General features: G+C 42.7%; 1 protein-coding gene across 3 annotated transcripts in view; it reads right to left on the bottom strand.

Moving 5' to 3' along the window:
- Nucleotides 1–19,005, bottom strand: part of LOC140895462 (TGF-beta receptor type-2-like) — an 84,922-nt gene that overhangs the window by 23,704 nt on the left and 42,213 nt on the right. For all 3 annotated transcript variants that reach the window (XM_073305185.1, XM_073305186.1, XM_073305187.1), the window contains 3 exons: nucleotides 9,362–9,564; nucleotides 1,502–2,316; nucleotides 617–758 (listed from right to left, as the gene is read on the bottom strand). In XM_073305185.1, the coding sequence (XP_073161286.1) occupies nucleotides 617–758; nucleotides 1,502–2,316; nucleotides 9,362–9,564 (1,160 nt within the window). The remainder of the gene's footprint in view (nucleotides 1–616; nucleotides 759–1,501; nucleotides 2,317–9,361; nucleotides 9,565–19,005) is intronic.

The raw sequence follows: 19,005 nt of genomic DNA, 5'->3' as shown, positions 1-19,005 counted from the left end.
GTAGGTATGTTTACTTGGCTGGTTATGGGCCTGCTTGGAGGCGTGGGATAAAATCCTGGCTCCTCTGAAGTCAATTAGGGAAACTCCCATTGATTCCAGTGGGGCTAGGATTCACCCAGGAGCTCTTTTTAGACCCACCTTTTTCTCTTGTTCCCATTCCCTCCCCTTTGTAGTATTCCATCACCATGGACAACAGCCTCCAAAAATGGGGAACTAACGTGGAGATCCTGCTCTTTTCTCCATGGGCATTTGTTTATCCTGCACACCATCATGGCTTCTGAGAACCTGTGCCTGAAAACCATTCTGCAGCTGGCATGTAGCAAGCAGGGAATGCTTAGCAGATCGCAGGCCTGATCCTACCAGGTGCTGGAGAATCTAACTTCCATTGGTGCCCAGCACCCCTCAGGAACTGCTGAGCATCCAAGACGGAGCTGTATGTGAGATGAGCAGCAGGATTGTATCAATGGGAGATGTAATGGACTGATTGTTGCTTGGTGGGAAGAGAGCATGGAAACTGTTGTCTAAAGGTGATTCAGTTACAAAAATGCTGGGGCTAGCTCGTATGGCCTTTGGTTCTAGAAAGAAGGGAATACATGGGACTATGCAGTTTTCCTACCTCCTACAACCTCACACCTGGAGGCCATTTCCCATAAAACCAGGGCCATGGAGTAGACGTCCATTTGTTTGAAGGACTCCAGGTCTTCCAAATTCACTCTAGACTCTAGAACCTCAGGAGCCATGTACCTGGCAGTGCCAACCTAGCCAGAAAAAGAACAGAGATCAGCAAATATATCTGAGAGCAGCTGCAGCATGGTAAGTACCTGCCACGTTACAACTGAGTTGAGTAGGTGAAAAACACTGAAACATCTTCGTGGCCTGATTGTTCTTGCTCAAGAGCAAACTAACACCAACTGCTAAGCACTAGGAGTATATAAGATGGTTTTCCAACCTCTCTTCCTCCTGTTCAGCTTCATTATGAGCAGCCACAGGGAGTTCAATGACCACGCACTGTCTGCCTAATGACTCCGCAGGTGGGCCCCATCACAGGGTATCTGAGTCTCACTCCTGCACCAGCTCTTTTAGAAAAGCTACAGTAGATAGTTTGTGCGTTATCATTAAACATTACTATGCAATGAAACATCTAAACTCCCTCCCTGGGGCCTGAAGAAGATCAATGACTGTACTGCGTTTGTGTGTAATTTTAAAGATAGCATCATGGTTTGCAGGTATGCCTAAACACATCCCAGTCCAAGACTGAGCACATTGATCAGATGAGCAACTCTAGTTTGTTAAATTTCTGCTTTAAATCTAAATGGCATGTGAGCGAATTCATAAAGTTCTCATACTTCCCCTCTCCCCACACACTCTGTCTCATTTCCAGCATAGCCTTGCATTTGGCAGCATGTGGTTTTCAGCTTATGGAATACTTGAGATGTATTGTTAAGTGACACCAAGAATTTCTGTAAAGTTAAGTCAATAACCCAGCTTTGGCTTCGCTCACCTGCCCACTGTTAGCAAAGTCATCCGCTGTTAAGGAAGGGTCTAGCTTTAGAGCAATGCCAAAATCACAAATCACGCACTCCCACTCGCTCTTCACCAGGATGTTGGTGCTTTTGATATCCCGGTGAGCGATTGGGATCTTTGGCCTGCCACAGGCAGTGTAGTCGCTGTGCAGGTGGGCCACGCCGTTCACCAGGGAGCTGGCCAATTTTTGTAAGTCTATCCAGCTCAGAATGTGTCGGGACAGATAGTCCTTCAGGTTGCCCCTGCTATGGTAGGCAGTGATGAGCCAGTATTCCTTCCGGGGCCCAGACCCTCTGTCCTCTGCTGTAAGGAACTGAAGGACGCTCTCATGCTTGAGGCTGGCATCTGTAAAGATCTGGCTTTCGTTTTTCCAAGAGGAATATTCCTCGCATGGGAAAATCTTCACAGCTACTGTCTCGTATTGCCCTGAAGTGGTGTGGTTCAGCTTGGCCCTCCAGACCTCGGCAAACTGGCCTTTCCCCACTATCTCATCCAGCTCAATGGGCAGCAGCTCGGTGTTATGGTTGATGCTGTTGGCACAGGTGAAGTTCATGCTGGAGTGATTGTCATCTGTCATCACAGATAATTTCTCATCGTCCTCAGCGGCTTTTCCTGGCTTGGGCAAAGCCTGGTGCTGTGTGTGCTTCTGACCCCAGTCCTTGGCTCTCTTTCTCCGCTTCTGGGTGCGGCAGAGGTAAAATATCACCGTTATCATGACAGCCACGAGCAGAGGGGGGAGCAGGCTTATTGCTGCTACAGGAATGACCTCTTTGCTCTGCAGCATGGAGTATCCTGCAGAAAGGAAAATGAATAAGAATCTGCTGCTATAAAATACTTGCAACAGCTAGTTTTGGTAGTGCCTGGGGAGAAAAATGGGAGCTAGTTACTAAGTATTGCCAAGGACATAACACACGCTGCCCGTAACTCTGAGGGTAAGAATTCACCTCTCTCTGATTATTAAAGGGATGCTGTCAGCTAGTTTTAGGCCTTACATTTAGCTTGTGCAACATGGTGAGGGTTCCAGAAATTAGTATTTTCATGCACTAGCTCAGTGAGTGTATGTGCCCCACTGCTCTCTACTGGATGGAATCAGAACTGCTCAACTGTTGGCCAGAGGTCTTGTAAGCTAGCAAATTCTGTCTTACCGGGGAGCTGAAACAATGTATATCGTGGGGATGCTGAGAGCCATTGAACCAAGCTGTAAACCCTATATCTAATGGAAACCACTCCAAGCCAGGGGGTGCAGCAGCACCCCTAGTTCCAGTACCTATGCTGTCTTAGCTCAAATGGTAGAGGTTTCTTGTAAGATGATAATGTTGAGTTCTTATATAGCACTTTTCATCAGTACACCTCAAAGCACTTTACAAAGGAGGTGAGTATCATTATTCCCATATAGGGAAACTGAGGTACAAAGAGGTGAAGTGACAAAGTCAACCAGCAGGCCAGTGGCAGCACCAGGAATAGCACTCAGGGCACCTGGGTCCCAGTCCAGTGTTCTGTTAGGCCACACTTGCTCACCAAATTTCAAGGTATGAGAACATTCATCTTTGTAACAGATGAGGTGGGATTCAACCTGTGACTACTTGCACACAAAGCCCAGCATATTTCTACTGCTCCACTAATCAAGAGAAGAGTTTTGGTTCTATCCCGGCTGTCTCCGTGAAGTCCCAAGTGGCCTTGATATGCAGCATCCTCACTAAGGTCATGTCAGGAAATCTTGTTGGTTGGTTCGTCTACATCCTTTGATTATGCAATGTGCACACCACCCATGTGTATATTAGTTCATCAACATCTTGGACCTATTAAAACTGATTTATTATAAACTATGTGCACAAATCGTCCAGTGATCCGAAAGCCAATAATGAAACAAAGCTGGAAAGTCTGGATTGGCATTTTGAACACCTCAAAGATTGGGATAGTTTGGATCCGGGAATCTGGTTCATAAACAGAAGCCCTTTGCAAAACAGTCAAAACCAATGGTGTTCTAATCAAATGTAAATTGTTAATGGAGATAAAGCTGTGGATTAAGGTGGAATGGAGAACGAAACTCTTCTGTCAGTGCATTAGATGCAGTCTTATATCGGGCTAAATTCTGCCAGTATTAACTGAGGAGTATCTTACTGCACAGTATTTCTATTGAATTCAGTGAATCTACTCTTGTAGCAGGGCGCTATTAAAAATGAGCAAAGATATCTGAATCAGAATGATGAGAGAGTGAGTGAGTTCCTGGCATTACTGCTAGTGTGAATGAATATAATTTGAGATTAATGTGGCTGAGGGTCTGACTGCCCATAGAAAACTTTTAACAAAATATGAAAAACAAAAACGTTTCACCCAAATATTGACCAAGAATGTTTTTTAAAAAATCCCTCTCAGCATTCAGATCACTTGAAGAAGACCCTCACACAACATATAATTAGCTGATCCTTTGATGTTTGCAATTCCTGGAGTAAAAATGCTGACTTCAGTAGAGATATTCAAGTAAAATCTTACTCAGATATTTTTCTGCCAAGTACAATAACTGAGGGGAAGGAATATAACATGCATTCCTTAAGCAAAATCCCCCGCTGTTTGACCTCTGTGTACAGTTTATAATTCAGGCTCTGGAAAAACGGATCCCTTGGCTTGTTTTACTTGGCAAATTCCAAAAAAATCCGTTGCAGCTAATTTCTGCAAAGCTGTGAAAGTATTTTTACAATAGGCATCAGGTTCAAACCACAAGATCAGCCCAAAGGGCTATAAATCGATAACTAACCCAGGAATATGTTGGTTTTGGAAAGTGCTAGGCGTGGGTATCACCTACTGCTCTGAAGGGTTTACCCGATGGATATGATCACTTCTTTGAAAAGCTGAAGTTCAACAGAGTGCGAGTAAAGAATTTTCAGGGTGGGTTTTTTTTTAAGGGAATTACATGTATGAATCCTGCTAACAAATAGTCAGAGCTGTGAGCATAACTTTTGCCAATTCCTTAACAATGATGTTCCTACATGCTGCAAAATCCCCAGATGTGAGTGTGGCCACTAAATGTGTAGATTTTTTTTCTGAAAACACAGGCAGCACGTTGAAAACCAAATATTGCAGTGCGTTACTGGGCATTTAATTCAATCCCTGTCTGATGTGAATTCGAACTCCTAGGCCAAGCTCCATCAGCACAACGTTTTGAAAAGTCACCTCAATATTTAACAAGAAATGGCATCTTTTGAATGCATCATTTCAATTTCCACCACCAGCACCTTGCTTCCTAGGCTGGGGTTCTCAAGCATAGTTTGTGGGAGGGGAGGAGGGGAAATGACCCATCTGCACGTGTAATGGGATCACTGATGAGCTCCAGTGTAGACATGTTGCATTTGTGTAGCTTAGTCCCAGCGAATTACCAGAGTAAATCATTCCACTGCAAATTTTCTTCTACACTAGTGCAGTGTCACACTGGGAGTCCCAGATTTCCTTAATGAAGGCTGGCCCTAAGACTGTAAATAAATGGAAAATTGCTTTGGAAAAATGCTTATCTGCTTTAGTCATTTCCTTCATAATCATTTGTCTTTAATCAGATTTTGTGTCTCTAATATTTAAGGTTAAAGTTTGAAAAAACAAAATGCAAACAATCTTCTAAAATCCTATAAGAAGATATAAACCATTTGTAAGGAGATGAATCAAGTCTGGGTCTTGCAAAGTTGTCATTGGCAAGATGGGCAGATGATAAATAAAAGCAGAAGAGCAATTACCTGATTGCCTTCTATGATGAGATAACTGGCTCTGTGTCTATGGGGAAAGCAGTGGAAGTGATATATCTTGACTTTACCAAAGGTTTTGATATGGTCTCCCACAGTATTCGTGCCAGCAAGTTAAGAGTGTGGATTGGATGAATTGACTATAAGGTGGATAGAAAGCTGGCTAGATTGTCGAGCTCAACTGGTAGTGATCAACAGCTCGATTTCTAGTTGGCAGCTGGTATCAAGCAGAGTGCCCCAGGGGTTGGTCCTGGTGCTGGTTTTGTTCAACATCTTCATTAATGATCTGGATGATGGGATGGATTGCACCTTCAGCAAGTTCACAGATGACACTAAGCTGGGGAGAGACGTAGATATGCTGGAGGGTAGGGACAGGGTACAGAGTCACCTAGACAAATTGGAGGATTGGGCCAAAAGAAATCTGATGAGGTTCAATAAGGACAAGTGCAGAGTTCTGCACTGAGGACGGAAGAATCCCATGCACCACTACAGGCTGGGGACCTACTGGCTAAGTGGCAGTTCTGCAGAAAAGGACCTGTGGGTTACAGTGGACGAGAAGCTGGATGAGAGTCAGCAGTGTGCCCTTGTTGCCAAGAAGGCTAATGGCATATTGGGCTGCTTTAGCAGGAGCATTGGCAGCAGATTGAGAAGTGATTATTCCCGCTATTCGGCACTGGTGAGGCCACATCTGAAGTATTGCATCCTGTTTTGGGGCCCACCACTACAGAAAGTATGTGGACAAATTGGAAGGGGTCCAGCAGAGGGCAACAAAAAATTATTAGGGATCTGGGGCACAGGAGAGGCTGAGGGAACTGGGCTTATTTAGTCTGCAGAAGTGAGAAGAGATTTGATAGCAACCTTCAACTATCTGAAGGGAGGTTCCAAAGAGGATGGAGTTTGGCTGTTCTCAGTGGTGGCAGATAATAGAACAAGGAGCAAGTAGGGGAGGTTGGATATGAGGAAAAACTATTTCACTAGGAGGGTGGTGAAGCACTGGTATGGGTTACCTAGGGAGGCGGTGGAATCTCCATCCTTAGAGGTTTTTAAGGTCCAGCTTGACAAAACCCTGGCTGGGAGGATTTAGTTGGGGTTGGACTAGATGACCTCCTGAGGTCTCTTCCACCTCAATCTTTTATGATTCTATGACTGACTAGTCTGAAACCTTATTGTTTCAATTTATAACATTTTGATATATCATTTGGCAACACAATACGTTTTATGAAAATATTTGGTGGCAGTGGCATTTCCAAAGAGCCAGTCACTATTTTTGTGTAAAATGATATACGCAGATATCAGCATTTGGACTTTGCTTTGGACTTCTCTTCCCCTCCTCCCCCAGCTCCCCGAAGTTCGTGTACCTGCTATATTTGGCTTTGGAAACTGTAAAGACCTGCAAATTTAGCATCATTTACATTCATAAAAATGATTTGCTTACTCTAAAAATTCATAGTTAGTGTTATTAGGGATTTTCTCTATTAAGACTCACCTGACAGCTTTCCACTCTCAGGTAGATAACTGTTCTGTTTTCCTAATGATATGACAATTAGGTTCCTTAAAGGACTGGAAAGATTGTACCCTCAACTAAGGGAACCCATTTCCCGTTGGGATTTGAACTTTGTTTTGTCTCAACTTTATGGGGCCACCAACTGAGCCTCTTGCAACATGCTCCTTACTACACCTTTTGCTGGAAGGTGGTTTTCCTAATTGCTATCACTTCTGCTAGAAGAGTCTCCGAACTGCATTCTCTTACATCTGAACCACCATACAGTGTCTCCTGTGAGGAGGAGGTGTACTTATGCCCTCCTCTGAAGTTTCTCTCTAAGGTAGTTTCAGATTTTTATATCAATAAATCAATTTACTTTCCTGCATTTTACCCCAAACCACATACAAAGAGGGAGGAGCAACAGATATATACAGTGGGCGTAAGACAAGCACTGGCATTTACATAGGCCTTGGCTACACTTGCACGTTATACCGCAATAAAGCCGCCCAGAGCGCTCTAACTCACTCCCCGTCCACGCTGGCAAGGCACGTAGAGCGCTCTGACTCCCTGGCTAGAGCGCTGCTGGTATTCCACCTCCCCGAGAGGGATAAGGTGTGCTGCGTATTGGGTGAGACGCTACAGCGTCCGTGTGAACGAGGAGTTGCATTACAGCGCTCTGATTGCCCTCCGGAAACGTCCCATAAGCCCATTAACTGAAGTGGCCTCTCTTGTCTTTGTTGTGAACTCCGTCAGGAATGCGGAAGGGACCCTTTCAAAGTTCCTTTTCTGCGGCATGCTGGCTGCTTATCAGTGCTGAGAAAAAAAAACAAACAGCTGTTTGCTTTGGGGTGGGGGGGGCGCGGGATCTGTACTTACAAGACAGCATGCTGAAACACTCTCAGCACCCCAAAAACCCACTCTTGCTCCCCCCCACATATACAGAACACACTCCACCCTCGCCATTTGAAAAGCACTTTGCAGCCACTTGAACGCTGGGATAGCTGCCCATAATGCACCGCTCCCAATGCAGCGGCAAGTGCCGCAAATGTGGCCACGCCAGTGCGCTTTCAGCTGTCAGTGTGGACACACTGCAGCGCTTTCCCTACTGCGCTGTACGAAGGCTGGTTTAACCCAAAGCGCTCTACATCTGCAAGTATAGCCAAGCCCATAGTCAGGACCAAACCATTTTGGCGGCCCACCCAACTGTTCATGGCCATAGTGGACAGAATTGAAAGGTCTTTCAATCTCCACACAGAATTTCATTTCGGATAACTTCTTGTATCCACATGTGTTATGATCTGGCAGGTGTCTCTCTCCCAGACAAGCTGACTGCCCACTCTGCAAGGTATCAGGCATCCTCAACAGCATTCCAGTGCAGATCCGTATCCTGGACATTAGCAAAGCAGCAACCAGGTCATCTGTGCACGCTTTCTCCTGCCATTGCGCCGCCATTCAGTATTCAAGAGATGATGCCAAATTTGGTTGATCTGTATTGCAGTCTTTGTGACCATGAACTCTGATTCCCCAGCCTATTTAACTGCTTGGCAGTCACCAAGAGTGGAATGCACATGTGCAATCACTTGAAGAAGCAAAAACGGTTACTAACCTTTCATAATTGTTCTGCGAGATGTGTTGCACATGTCCATTCCATGACACAACACCCTCCCCCCCTTGGCACTGAAGTTTCCGGAAAGAAGGAATGGAGTGGGTAAAGGGTCATCTGGGCCCTTTATACCATCCCCAGCATCACACGGCTGCAGAAGGTGTTTGAGCTGCCCCCACAGGTACCACTGAGTAAAAAAATTTCCAGCAACTGAGTGGAGTGGACATATGCAATGCATCTCGAAGAACAACAGTTATAAAAGGTTAGTAACTTTTTTTTTCTGCTCTCATTTACACCTGGGCAATTTCTGTGAGGCTTTGCCCCCAAAAGGTGAACTAATGTGTGCGAGCAATCCTGCTCTAAAATCCTAGTGGAGACAAGGCTCTATAGTTGTACCATGAAGTAAACTGGGTGAGGTGAACTGTAGTCAGGGGTTTAGTGTTGACCTCCCCTAGCTACCTTACAGTAAAAGCTACAGTGTCTTGTCTCCACGGGGATTTTAGAAAAAGAATAAGTCACACGTTAGTTATTCTGTGGTTTTTAAAAACACTATCTTTTTTGAAGTGAAGACACACCCTGACATCAGTGGGGTTTCATGGGTGTATCTGGGTAGAACTTGCTCTAGAATTTCATGATTTATTGTAGCTACAATTTTCAGAAGTGTTGACTAAGTGTGGGTGCCTCAGACTTTCAGTTTCTAATCTGAGCCCCTTGTGCCACAGGAAACACAGGCCAATGGTGGACTCTTCATCTCTTGATGACTTCAGTTTAAGACTGGATGCCTTTCTGGAAGATCTATTTTAGTCCAGTGCAAGTTATTGGACTCAGTGCAGGGATAACGGCATGAAACTTTATAGCCTTTGACATTCAGGAGGTCAGGGTAGAAGATCTAATGGTCCTCTCTGATCTTAATACCTATTAATCTGAATTTCAAAAGTGTGGAGGGCTGCGGCTTCCAGTGGGAGTAGTGCACCTTTAAAGTGACATGCCATCATTTAAATAATAATAATAATAAATACTCACCATTGGTGTGGTTTTCAAATATGAGTTTATCGTTGCATTCCTGTTCATCCACACAACCACAGATGTAAAATATTCCTTCCTCACTAGACTGATGGGTCATGATGCACCGTGAGGTGTTGTAATTTGGAACCATTACATTTTCTACTGGGAGCTGTGGGTTGTGGCACAGAGTGCTGATCTTAATGCTGTCATTGTCTTGCTTCCTGAAAATATGCAAGGAATCAACAATGCATCAGGCCAAAATCTCTGCATCCAAAAAATATACAATCGCCCTGTATGATAAAATCATCTCAAACCTGGGCTGCTTGTTAGTTTGATACCACGTGATGTATGGATTTTTTGTAATGGGTATGGTGCAGAGGAGGGGTCTCAAACATGTGGCCTGCGGAGTTATTTACTGCGGCCCGCCATAGGCATTGACTCCACCGGCAGCCAAGCTCCCATCGCCTTCTGTACCCCCTTCTCCTCCCCGCTCTTCCGCCTACCTCCCAGCACTTCCCACCACCAAACAGCTGTTTTGGTGGTGCTTAGAACTTTCCAGGAGGGAGGAGCGGGGATGCTGTGTGCTCAGGGGAGAAGGCGGAGAAGAGTCGGGACCAGGGTGGGGATTTGGGGAAGGGGTTGGAATAGGGGCAGGGAGGGGGTGGAGTTGGGGTGGGGACTTTGGGGAAGGGGTTGGTGTAGGGACTCTGGGGAAGGGGTAGGGCCTCATGGAGGGAGTGGAGTGGGGGTGGGGGATTTGGGGAAGGGGTTGGAATGGGGGGTTTGAAATGATGGTCAAAATTAGCACTGACGTTTTGCATTACAGTTTTAAAAAAGTTAATACATTAACTTTTAATAGCATACTATATTACTCTTCATTTTTTTCATTTTTGACTATACTTTTGTATCGTTGTATGAAAAGGTTTCAGTGATGCGGCCCTTGGGTCAATGTACCAGTCCTCATGTGGTTCTCATGGTGACTTGAGTTTGAGAGCCCTGGTGTAGAGCAATAGCCCTCAACCTTTCCAGACTACTGTACCCCTTTCAGGAGTCTGAGTTGTCTTGCATACCCCCAAGTTTCACCTCACTTACTTACAAAATCAGACATGAAAATACAAGTGTCACAGCACACTATTACTGAGAAATTGATTCATAGATTCATAGATATTTAGGCCAGAAGGGACCATTATGATCATCTAGTCTGACCTCCTGCACAATGCAGGCCACAGAATTTCACCCACCACTCCTAAAAAAGACCTCACACCTATATCTGTGCTATTGAAGTCCTCAAATTGTAGTTTGAAGACCTCAAGGAGCAGAGAACCCTCCAGCAAGTGACCCGTGCCCCATGCTACAGAGGAAGGCGAAAAACCTCCAGGGCCTTCCAATCTGCCCTGGAGGAAAATTCCTTCCCGACCCCAAATATGGCGATCAGCTAAACCCTGAGCATATGGGCAAGATTCATCAGCCAGATACTACAGAAAATTCTTTCCCGGGTAACTTGGACCTTACCTCATCTAAAAACCCATCACAGGCCATTGGGCCTATTTACCATGAATATTTAATTACCAAAACCATGTTATCCCATCATACCATCTCCTCCATAAACTTATCGAGTTTAATCTTAAAGCAAGATAGATCTTTTGCCCCCACTACTTCCCTCGGAAGGCTATTCCAAAACTTCACTCCTCTGATGGTTAGAAACCTTCGTCTAATTTCTAATCTAAATTTCCTAGTGGCCAGTTTATATCCATTTGTTCTTGTGTCCACATTGGTACTGAGTTTAAATAATTCCTCTCCCTCTCTGGTATTTATCCCTCTGATATATTTATAGAGAGCAATCATATCTCCCCTCAACCTTCTTTTAGTTAGGCTAAACAAGCCAAGCTCCCTGAGTCTCCTTTCATAAGACAAGTTTTCCATTCCTCGGATCATCCTAGTAGCCCTTCTCTGTACCTGTTCCAGTTTGAATTCATCCTTCTTAAACATGGGAGACCAGAACTGCACACAGTATTCCAGGTGAGGTCTCACCAGTGCCTTATATAACGGTACTAAAACCTCCTTATCCCTACTGGAAATACCTCTCCTGATGCATCCCAAGACGACATTAGCTTTTTTCACAGCCATATCACATTGGCAGCTCATAGTCATCCTATGATCAACCAATACTCCAAGGTCCTTTTCCTCCTCCGTTACTTCTAGTCGATGCGTCCCTAGCTTATAACTAAAATTCTTGTTATTAATCCCTAAATGCATGACCTTACACTTCTCACTATTAAATTTCATCCTATTCCTATTACTCCAGTTTACAAGGTCATCCAGATCCTCCTGTAGGGTATCCCTGTCCTTCTCTAAATTAGCAATACCTCCCAGCTTTGTATCATCTGCAAACTTTATTAGCACACTCCCACTTTTTGTGCCCAGGTCAGTAATAAAAAGATTAAGTAAGATTGGTCCCAAAACTGATCCTTGAGGAACTCCACTGGTAACCTCCCTCCAACTTGACAGTTCACCTTTCAGTAGGACCTGTTGTAGTCTCCCCTTTAACCAATTCCCTATCCACCTTTCAATTTTCCTATTGATGCCCATCTTATCCAATTTAACTAATAATTCCCCATGTGGCACAGTATCAAACGCCTTACTAAAATCTAAGTAAATTAGATCCACTGCGTTTCCTTTATCTAAAAAATCTGTTACTCTCTCAAAGAAGGAGATCAGGTTGGTTTGGCACGATCTACCTTTTGTAAAACCATGTTGTATTTTGTCCCATTTACCATTGACTTCAATGTCCTTAACTACCTTCTCCTTCAAAATTTTTTCCAAGACCTTGCATACTACAGATGTCAAACTAACAGGCCTATAATTACTTGGATCACTTTTTTTCCCTTTCTTAAAAATAGGAACTATGTTAGCAATTCTCCAACCATACGGTACAACCCCTGAGTTTACAGATTCATTAAAAATTCTTGCTAATGGGCTTGCAATTTCTTGTGCCAATTCTTTTAATATTCTTGGATGAAGATTATCTGGGCCCCCCGATTTAGTCCCATTAAGCTGTTTGAGTTTCGCTTCTACCTCAGATATGGTGATGTCTACCTCCATATCCTCATTCCCATTTATCAATTTATAAATTGCTTACTGTCCCAATTTTACCATATCCTTGTAAAATAAATCAATGGGAATATAAATATTGTACTTATATTTCAATGTATAATATATAGAGCAGTATAAACAAGGTGTCATATGAAATTTTAGCTTTTGCTGACTTGCTAATGCTTTTTATGTAGCCTGTTGTAAAATTAGACAAATATCTAGATGAGTTGATGTACCCCTTGGAAGATCTCTGCATACCCCCAGGGGTATGTGTATGCCTGGTTGAAAACCACTGGTGTAGAAAGACATTGAAGAAAAATTACACTTTTCTTGTATGTCAATGGGAAATTTACAATAGAGATCAATAGCAGGATATGGGTCAAAGAATCCAGCTGTTATCAGTAGATTACTCATTGGTTAATTATCTGTAATGCAATGTGGGGTTATCAGATAGCTCCTTTGCCTTAAATGGAACTAAGCTGATTTACGTCAGGTTGAGGATCTAGTCCATTGATTCCAGAAGTTCAAGGAAGAAGCTGCATCCTTCACATATTGATTGAATGGTGCAACTCTTCCGATAGTCCATGGACCCCTCCTGACAGTGCAAAGCAGTGAGCTTTTAAATGTGTTCCGCCTATTTTCACTATGATGGTAGGATCTGATCCTGAGAGTTCTGAACTCCAACTCATTGCTGTTTAGCACCCGTCTGAATTAGGTTGTAATCAGCATTTATGTGCCTGGTTCATCGTGACACACCACTAAATGTTCTCTCTCTCTCATACTTAGTTACTGTGTCAACTTCTTTTGGGGATTTTTGTAGAAAAGAAAATATAGTGGTACATCTGTGTGTAGCCCTTCCCCCCCAAGCTCTGGCTTAAGCCTCCTTCCTTTTCTTGCCCTGGTACTTACTATCACTATTATTATTTGGAGCAGCTTCTCCCCTCTCCTTACATGGCTCAGGTCCTGGCTTCTGTTCTTGGTGCTTGGTGCCTCCACTCAAAGGGACTCCTCTCTGTGCCACGGGAAAGGAGCCACATCCTGGTCCCATCAAGGTTAATGGGGGTTTTGCCATTGACTTCAGTGAGTCCAAGACTTGATCTAGTTACCATTGCAAAGTCTACTGAGGCATTGTGAATTTGCATAGTCTATATTCAGAGCTCTTTCAGTGCCCTGCATTCATGGCTTGTAACTAGTGCTGTTGATTAATCACAGTTGACTCATGCAATTAACTAAAAATTAACTGCAATTAAAAAAATTAATTGCGATTAATCGCACTGTTAAACAATAGAATACCAATTGAAATTAAATATTTTTGGATGTTTTTCTACGTTTTCAAATATATTGATTTCTATTACAACACAGAATACAATGTGTACAGTGCTCACTTTATATTTTTATTACAAATATTTGCACTGTAAAAACAATAAAAAGAAATAGTATTTTTCAATTCATCTCATACAAGTACTGTAGTGCAATCTCTTTATCGTTAAAGTGTAACTTACAAATGTAGATTTTTTTTGGTTACATAATTGCACTCAAAAACAAAACAATGTAAAACTTTAGAGCCTACAAGTCCACTAAGTCCAACTTCTTGTTCTGCCAATTGCTAAGACAAACAAGTTCGTTTGCATTTACGGGAGATAGTGCTGACTGCTTCTTAGTTTCAATGTCACCTGAAAGTGAGAACAGGCATTCACATGGCACTTTTGTAGCTGGCATCGCAAGGTATTTACATGCCAGATATGCTAAACATTCATATGCCCTTTCATGCTTCGACCACCATTCCAGAGGACATGCTGACGATGCTCCTTAAAAAAAAAAAAATTGTTAATTAAATTTCTGACAGAACTCCTTGGGGGAGAATTGTATGTCTCCTGTTCTGTTTTACCCACATTCTGCCATGTGTTTCATGTTATAGCAGTCTCGGATGATGACCCAGCACACGTTTGTTTTAAGAACACTTTCACAGCAGATTTGACAAAATGCAAAGAAGGTAGGACTGAGTGGACTTCTAGGTTCTAAAGTTTTATATTGTTTTATTTTGAATGCAGTTATTTTTTGTACATAGTTCTACATTTGTAAGTTCAACTTTCATTATAAAGAGATTGCACTACAGTACGTGTATTAGGCAAATTGAAATATACTATTTTGCTTTTTACAGTACAAATATTTGTAATCAAAAATATAAAGTGAGCACTGTACACTTTGTATTCTGTGTTGTAACTGAAATCAGTATATTTGAAAATGTAGAAAACATCCAAAAACCTTTAAATAAATGGTGTTCCATTATTGTTTAACAGTGCAATTAATTGCGATTAATTTTTTTAATTGCTTGACAGTCCTACTTGTAATGTAAAGTATTATTCCAGCACATGGTCTTCCCTTAGAGGGAGCTTTTCACTAAGGCAGATTTCATGGGTAGTATGGCATTATTTGATGTGGTCAAATATCTTCTGGTGACTATAATGAGATTGACACTTGTTGTTACATGATCCTGCTTCGAAACCAGCTCTGCTGGAATGACACGCTTGGTGCCCAACTCTTTGTAGCTGCTCCATGTGTGAAAAGCTGAGAAAATGTCTGTATTAACTCTTCTGAATATTGTGTGACTCCGTTTCCCAGTTCAGTTTTGTACTGCAGCCTGCTTGACTGCACAGAGCTAAATCAAAGGAGGCTGTTACAGAGCTTAGCAGGAAAGGTAAAACAATGATAGAGGTAAAGTCAGCCTCCCATACATACTTTAAATCCTTTGAAGCTAACAATGGCTGGGCCGTTAATGGCGGCAGAACATAGGAGTTAAAGTAACAATGGCTGGCTCCATCCAGGCTAGGAAGTTTAACCCTTCCCAAGGCTAAGTTTGAGATCAAAGGGAACTCAAAAAAGCTCACAGAACCTAGAAAAGGTAGGGATTGGGGTGTGTGGTGAGCTGCGAGAGGCTGGCCAGCATGCATTAGTGAAAAGGCTGACTGTGTGACTGAGCTATTCAGAGACAGTGAGAGAGCTGCAAACAGAGTGGGCCATTTCTCCTAAGGCCAAGATGGGGAATAAACCAGACTCCCTGGAGCTACAGATAGAGAGGTTAAGCTTAGGTAAGTCAATATGCGAGTGGGTCTCTTTGCTATTTTAAATCTACTTCTCTTAATCACTGTGTAACCTTTGGTGCAAAATAAATTATGCTCGGTTTTTAGAAACTGTTTCTGTATCCCTGCAAATGAAAGCTGCCACAGGTTCCCAAAGAGAAAGCTGTGCAGGGTCCAACAATTGTATTGTGGTAGCACCAAGAGATACTAATACATGATGATGATGATGTGTCTGCAACTAGTGGTGGTGATGATCCAAATCTCTGCTCTCCAAGATGTGCCAGTAATTTAGCTGATAGAAATGTTCACTCAGAAAAAGGTACTTGGATAAGCACTTCTATTTCATTCTTCTTTTTCAGGTGGAGCCAATAAATGGTATTTTCTGGACTCTTCCTCAGTTTGGTCACCAAGTTTGTGGTTTAATTGCTAGGTTTAACATGCTGTCCTTGAATGACCACCCCATGTCTGGCTTTCATTCCATAGGGGACAGAACTAGTCTTTTTGGATAACTCTTCACTGTTTCTAGAGATGTCTTGACCTTTTGATTTGACAAAATTATAACATGCAGGAAATAGGGCCCTGAGCATGCCCAGTATGTGTGTTGTGCCCAGGTTTACATAACGGATTCAGGTACTGAGTAACTACTGAGCAGAAAGAATGGGTGATGTCCCTTCTGAGCATTATCTCCTAGTATTTGCCATCCAGACATCCCCTGAGGGAGGCTTCAGGGATAGCCACCAGCAACGGCCTGCAAAGGACAATGGCTTTGGAAAGAGCTGTACTGCCATGAAAGATGGGAACGTTGTGGAGGTTCTTAGAATGCAGGATTTCCCTCTGGATCTCAGAACAGCCATGATTTAAGGGGCAAATATCTTTGTTTCTCCTTACTCCAAATGGGACAATTCAGAGGAAACTGAGACCTTAATGTGTTGGAGGTTCCAGGAGAATTTCCCCCTTCAGTGGGTTTCTATGTGGAAGGCAATGACTGGGTTTTTTTTAAACATGACTGCACCATTTAACTACACCCAAGTAATACAGTGAGCAATGCCCTGAAAATGCATGCAATAAACCTTATCAGAGGAATAATTCTTGATGACGTTGTTATATGAGGTGTTACAATGTAATCAATCCTAGAGTTGTACAGTGCTCCAGTTAAACAATGTTTCTAATGGACAGAGTTCATTTACTTTTAGTACCATAGATTGCCAGCCTTTTTCACAGGGACTTTGTGGAATATTTTCACGTGTCTAAGGGCCAGACTTTTAAAGGTCTTTAGGCACCTACCTGCATCTTTAGGTATTGCTAGGCTTAACATTGAATGACCATTCCATATCTGGCTTTCATTCTAGAGAGGACATAACTAGCCTTTGGACACTCTTTTTACTGTTTCTAGAGATGTCTTGACCTTTTGATTGACCAAATTATAACGTGCGGGTAATAGGGCCCTGAGCATGCCCAGTATGTGATTATGGTGATTATCTGTTGTGTTCATTCCCTTTGGGGCACCTGGCATTGGCCACTGTCAGAAGACAGCATACTGGGCTAGATGGACCTTTGGTCTGATCCAGTATGGCCATTCTTATAGAAATCGTATCATAATATCAGTAGTAATTGACTTCTCAAGAGATTTTACTTTCTGGAATTAATGCATTTGTTTGAACATCATGCATTTTGAATTAAATATTGATGAATTTTCTGAAACCCCTGTAGCTGTGTTGTTTTAGTCAATAATAAGAATAGTTAAAATATTTAAGGACCTGATCCTGAAAACTCACTCGAGAAGCTGCATTCACTTCAGTGGAATAACTCACATGAATAAGGTTGGCAGAATTGGGCCAAAGCTATTATAGCAATAGTCTGTACCTTGAGGTTTTATTTTAAATTAGTATTCTATATTATGTCATGTTATGATGTCAAACATTCTTCTAACGTGCCACAAATTTTGCTCTATAGAGAATATCTGGGGTTCCTGTTAAATTCAATGGAAATCCTTTGTGCAGGCATTGAGAGTTCAGATCTAGATCCAAATTCGATAGCTTGGGTCCATTTTTAGTTATTGTTTATTGCTTGTATATCACCACAATATATGTAGTGCTTTACAATATAGATGAAGATTAGATTAAACTGAGAACAAACAGGAAATGGTAAGAGAACTTATGGTTATGTAGGCCCTTGGATGCTTGGTGCATGTGTCTTGGTGGTAACCAAGTGTTACTTCTGAAATAAATTAATTTAATAATAAAATATCAGAGACTATAGTAATGTAACACACCTTGAGAAGTGGGTTTGGAGAAGTGTTTTAGGAGGAGGATGCATGGGCTCAGAAACTAAGTTGCTAAACATTGTATGAGAACCTATATAGATTAGAATGACCGATAGGGATAGGAGTCTGTCTTGGTACATGGCCTACATCACTATAGTATCTGATTAGGACACTATGGTCAGGTAGTCACTTGGGCCCAGATCCTCAAAGGTAATCAGTAGAAGTTAGGAGCCTAGATACCTTTTGAGGATCTGGGACTTGGAAGCTAGAGTGTGGCATTATTCTTGGGATATCAGTCAGAACAAAATAAGGTATGAAAGTGGATGTGGGCAAAAAATACAAAGGAGTACCTCCCCAGAGAAGCAACTTGGGCTAAGTGAAAAGGTGATCAGGGTAAGAGAAGAGAGGTCAGAGGAGGAACAACTTTGTGAAGATCCTTTTTGAAGACGAGGTGCTTGATACTGCTCTAAGAGGGAACAGTATGAATTTGTGCATATACCAGTATTTGTTATAAGGGTCAGAAACATGGTCTTGGGGCTGAGACACAGGAATGGGAGTCAGGAGACCAGAACAATATTCCTGGCTCTGCCACAGACTCCCTGTGTGATCTGGATACTTAAATTCTCTGTGCGTCTGTACTTCATTTCATCTCATGGGTATTGTGAACTAAATGTCAGTAAAGCTCCCTGAGATCCTCAGATAGCCGGTGCTCTCAAAGCGCAAAATAGCGTCCTTTGTATAGCACCACAGATGTACACAGGGCTGGATGGTGAGTAACATGAATGGCAATAGTAGCCCCGCTCCATGGGGGTACTCTGCTATATGGTCTTTACAGCTGGAGTGCCTCATAAGGCCTCAGACTTTTTTTTAAGGAGCGGAGGGTGGGCGCTTGGCAGCTATTAACTGGGAGATTGTTCCAGCTCTAATGGGTGGCGCATGTGTGTGTGCTGTATCGAGCCATATCTATTTCACAGCTAATAGAATGGTTTCCTGTTAGTAACTGTGAAAGCAGCATTCCAGAATTAGATGTGTGTCCCTGGCGCTTTGCAGAGAGCACTAACAACGATCTCCAGGGGGAAGAGCTTAACCGCGAAACTGAGTCGTCGTGTTTTCTTTGGGCTCTGGAGTTTTTCTTTCAAAACCAGCTTTTATCAGCACGTCAAGAACACAAATTTGGAAGGAAATGAAAAGCCAAAGCAAAGCCAGCCCCCGAGAGTCACTGAGGT

The sequence above is a fragment of the Lepidochelys kempii genome, chromosome 11, assembly GCF_965140265.1.
Source record: "Lepidochelys kempii isolate rLepKem1 chromosome 11, rLepKem1.hap2, whole genome shotgun sequence".
Taxonomy (NCBI): Eukaryota; Metazoa; Chordata; order Testudines; family Cheloniidae; genus Lepidochelys; species Lepidochelys kempii.
Note: the sequence above shows the minus strand (reverse complement) of the source record. Positions and strands in the feature narration are given on the sequence as shown.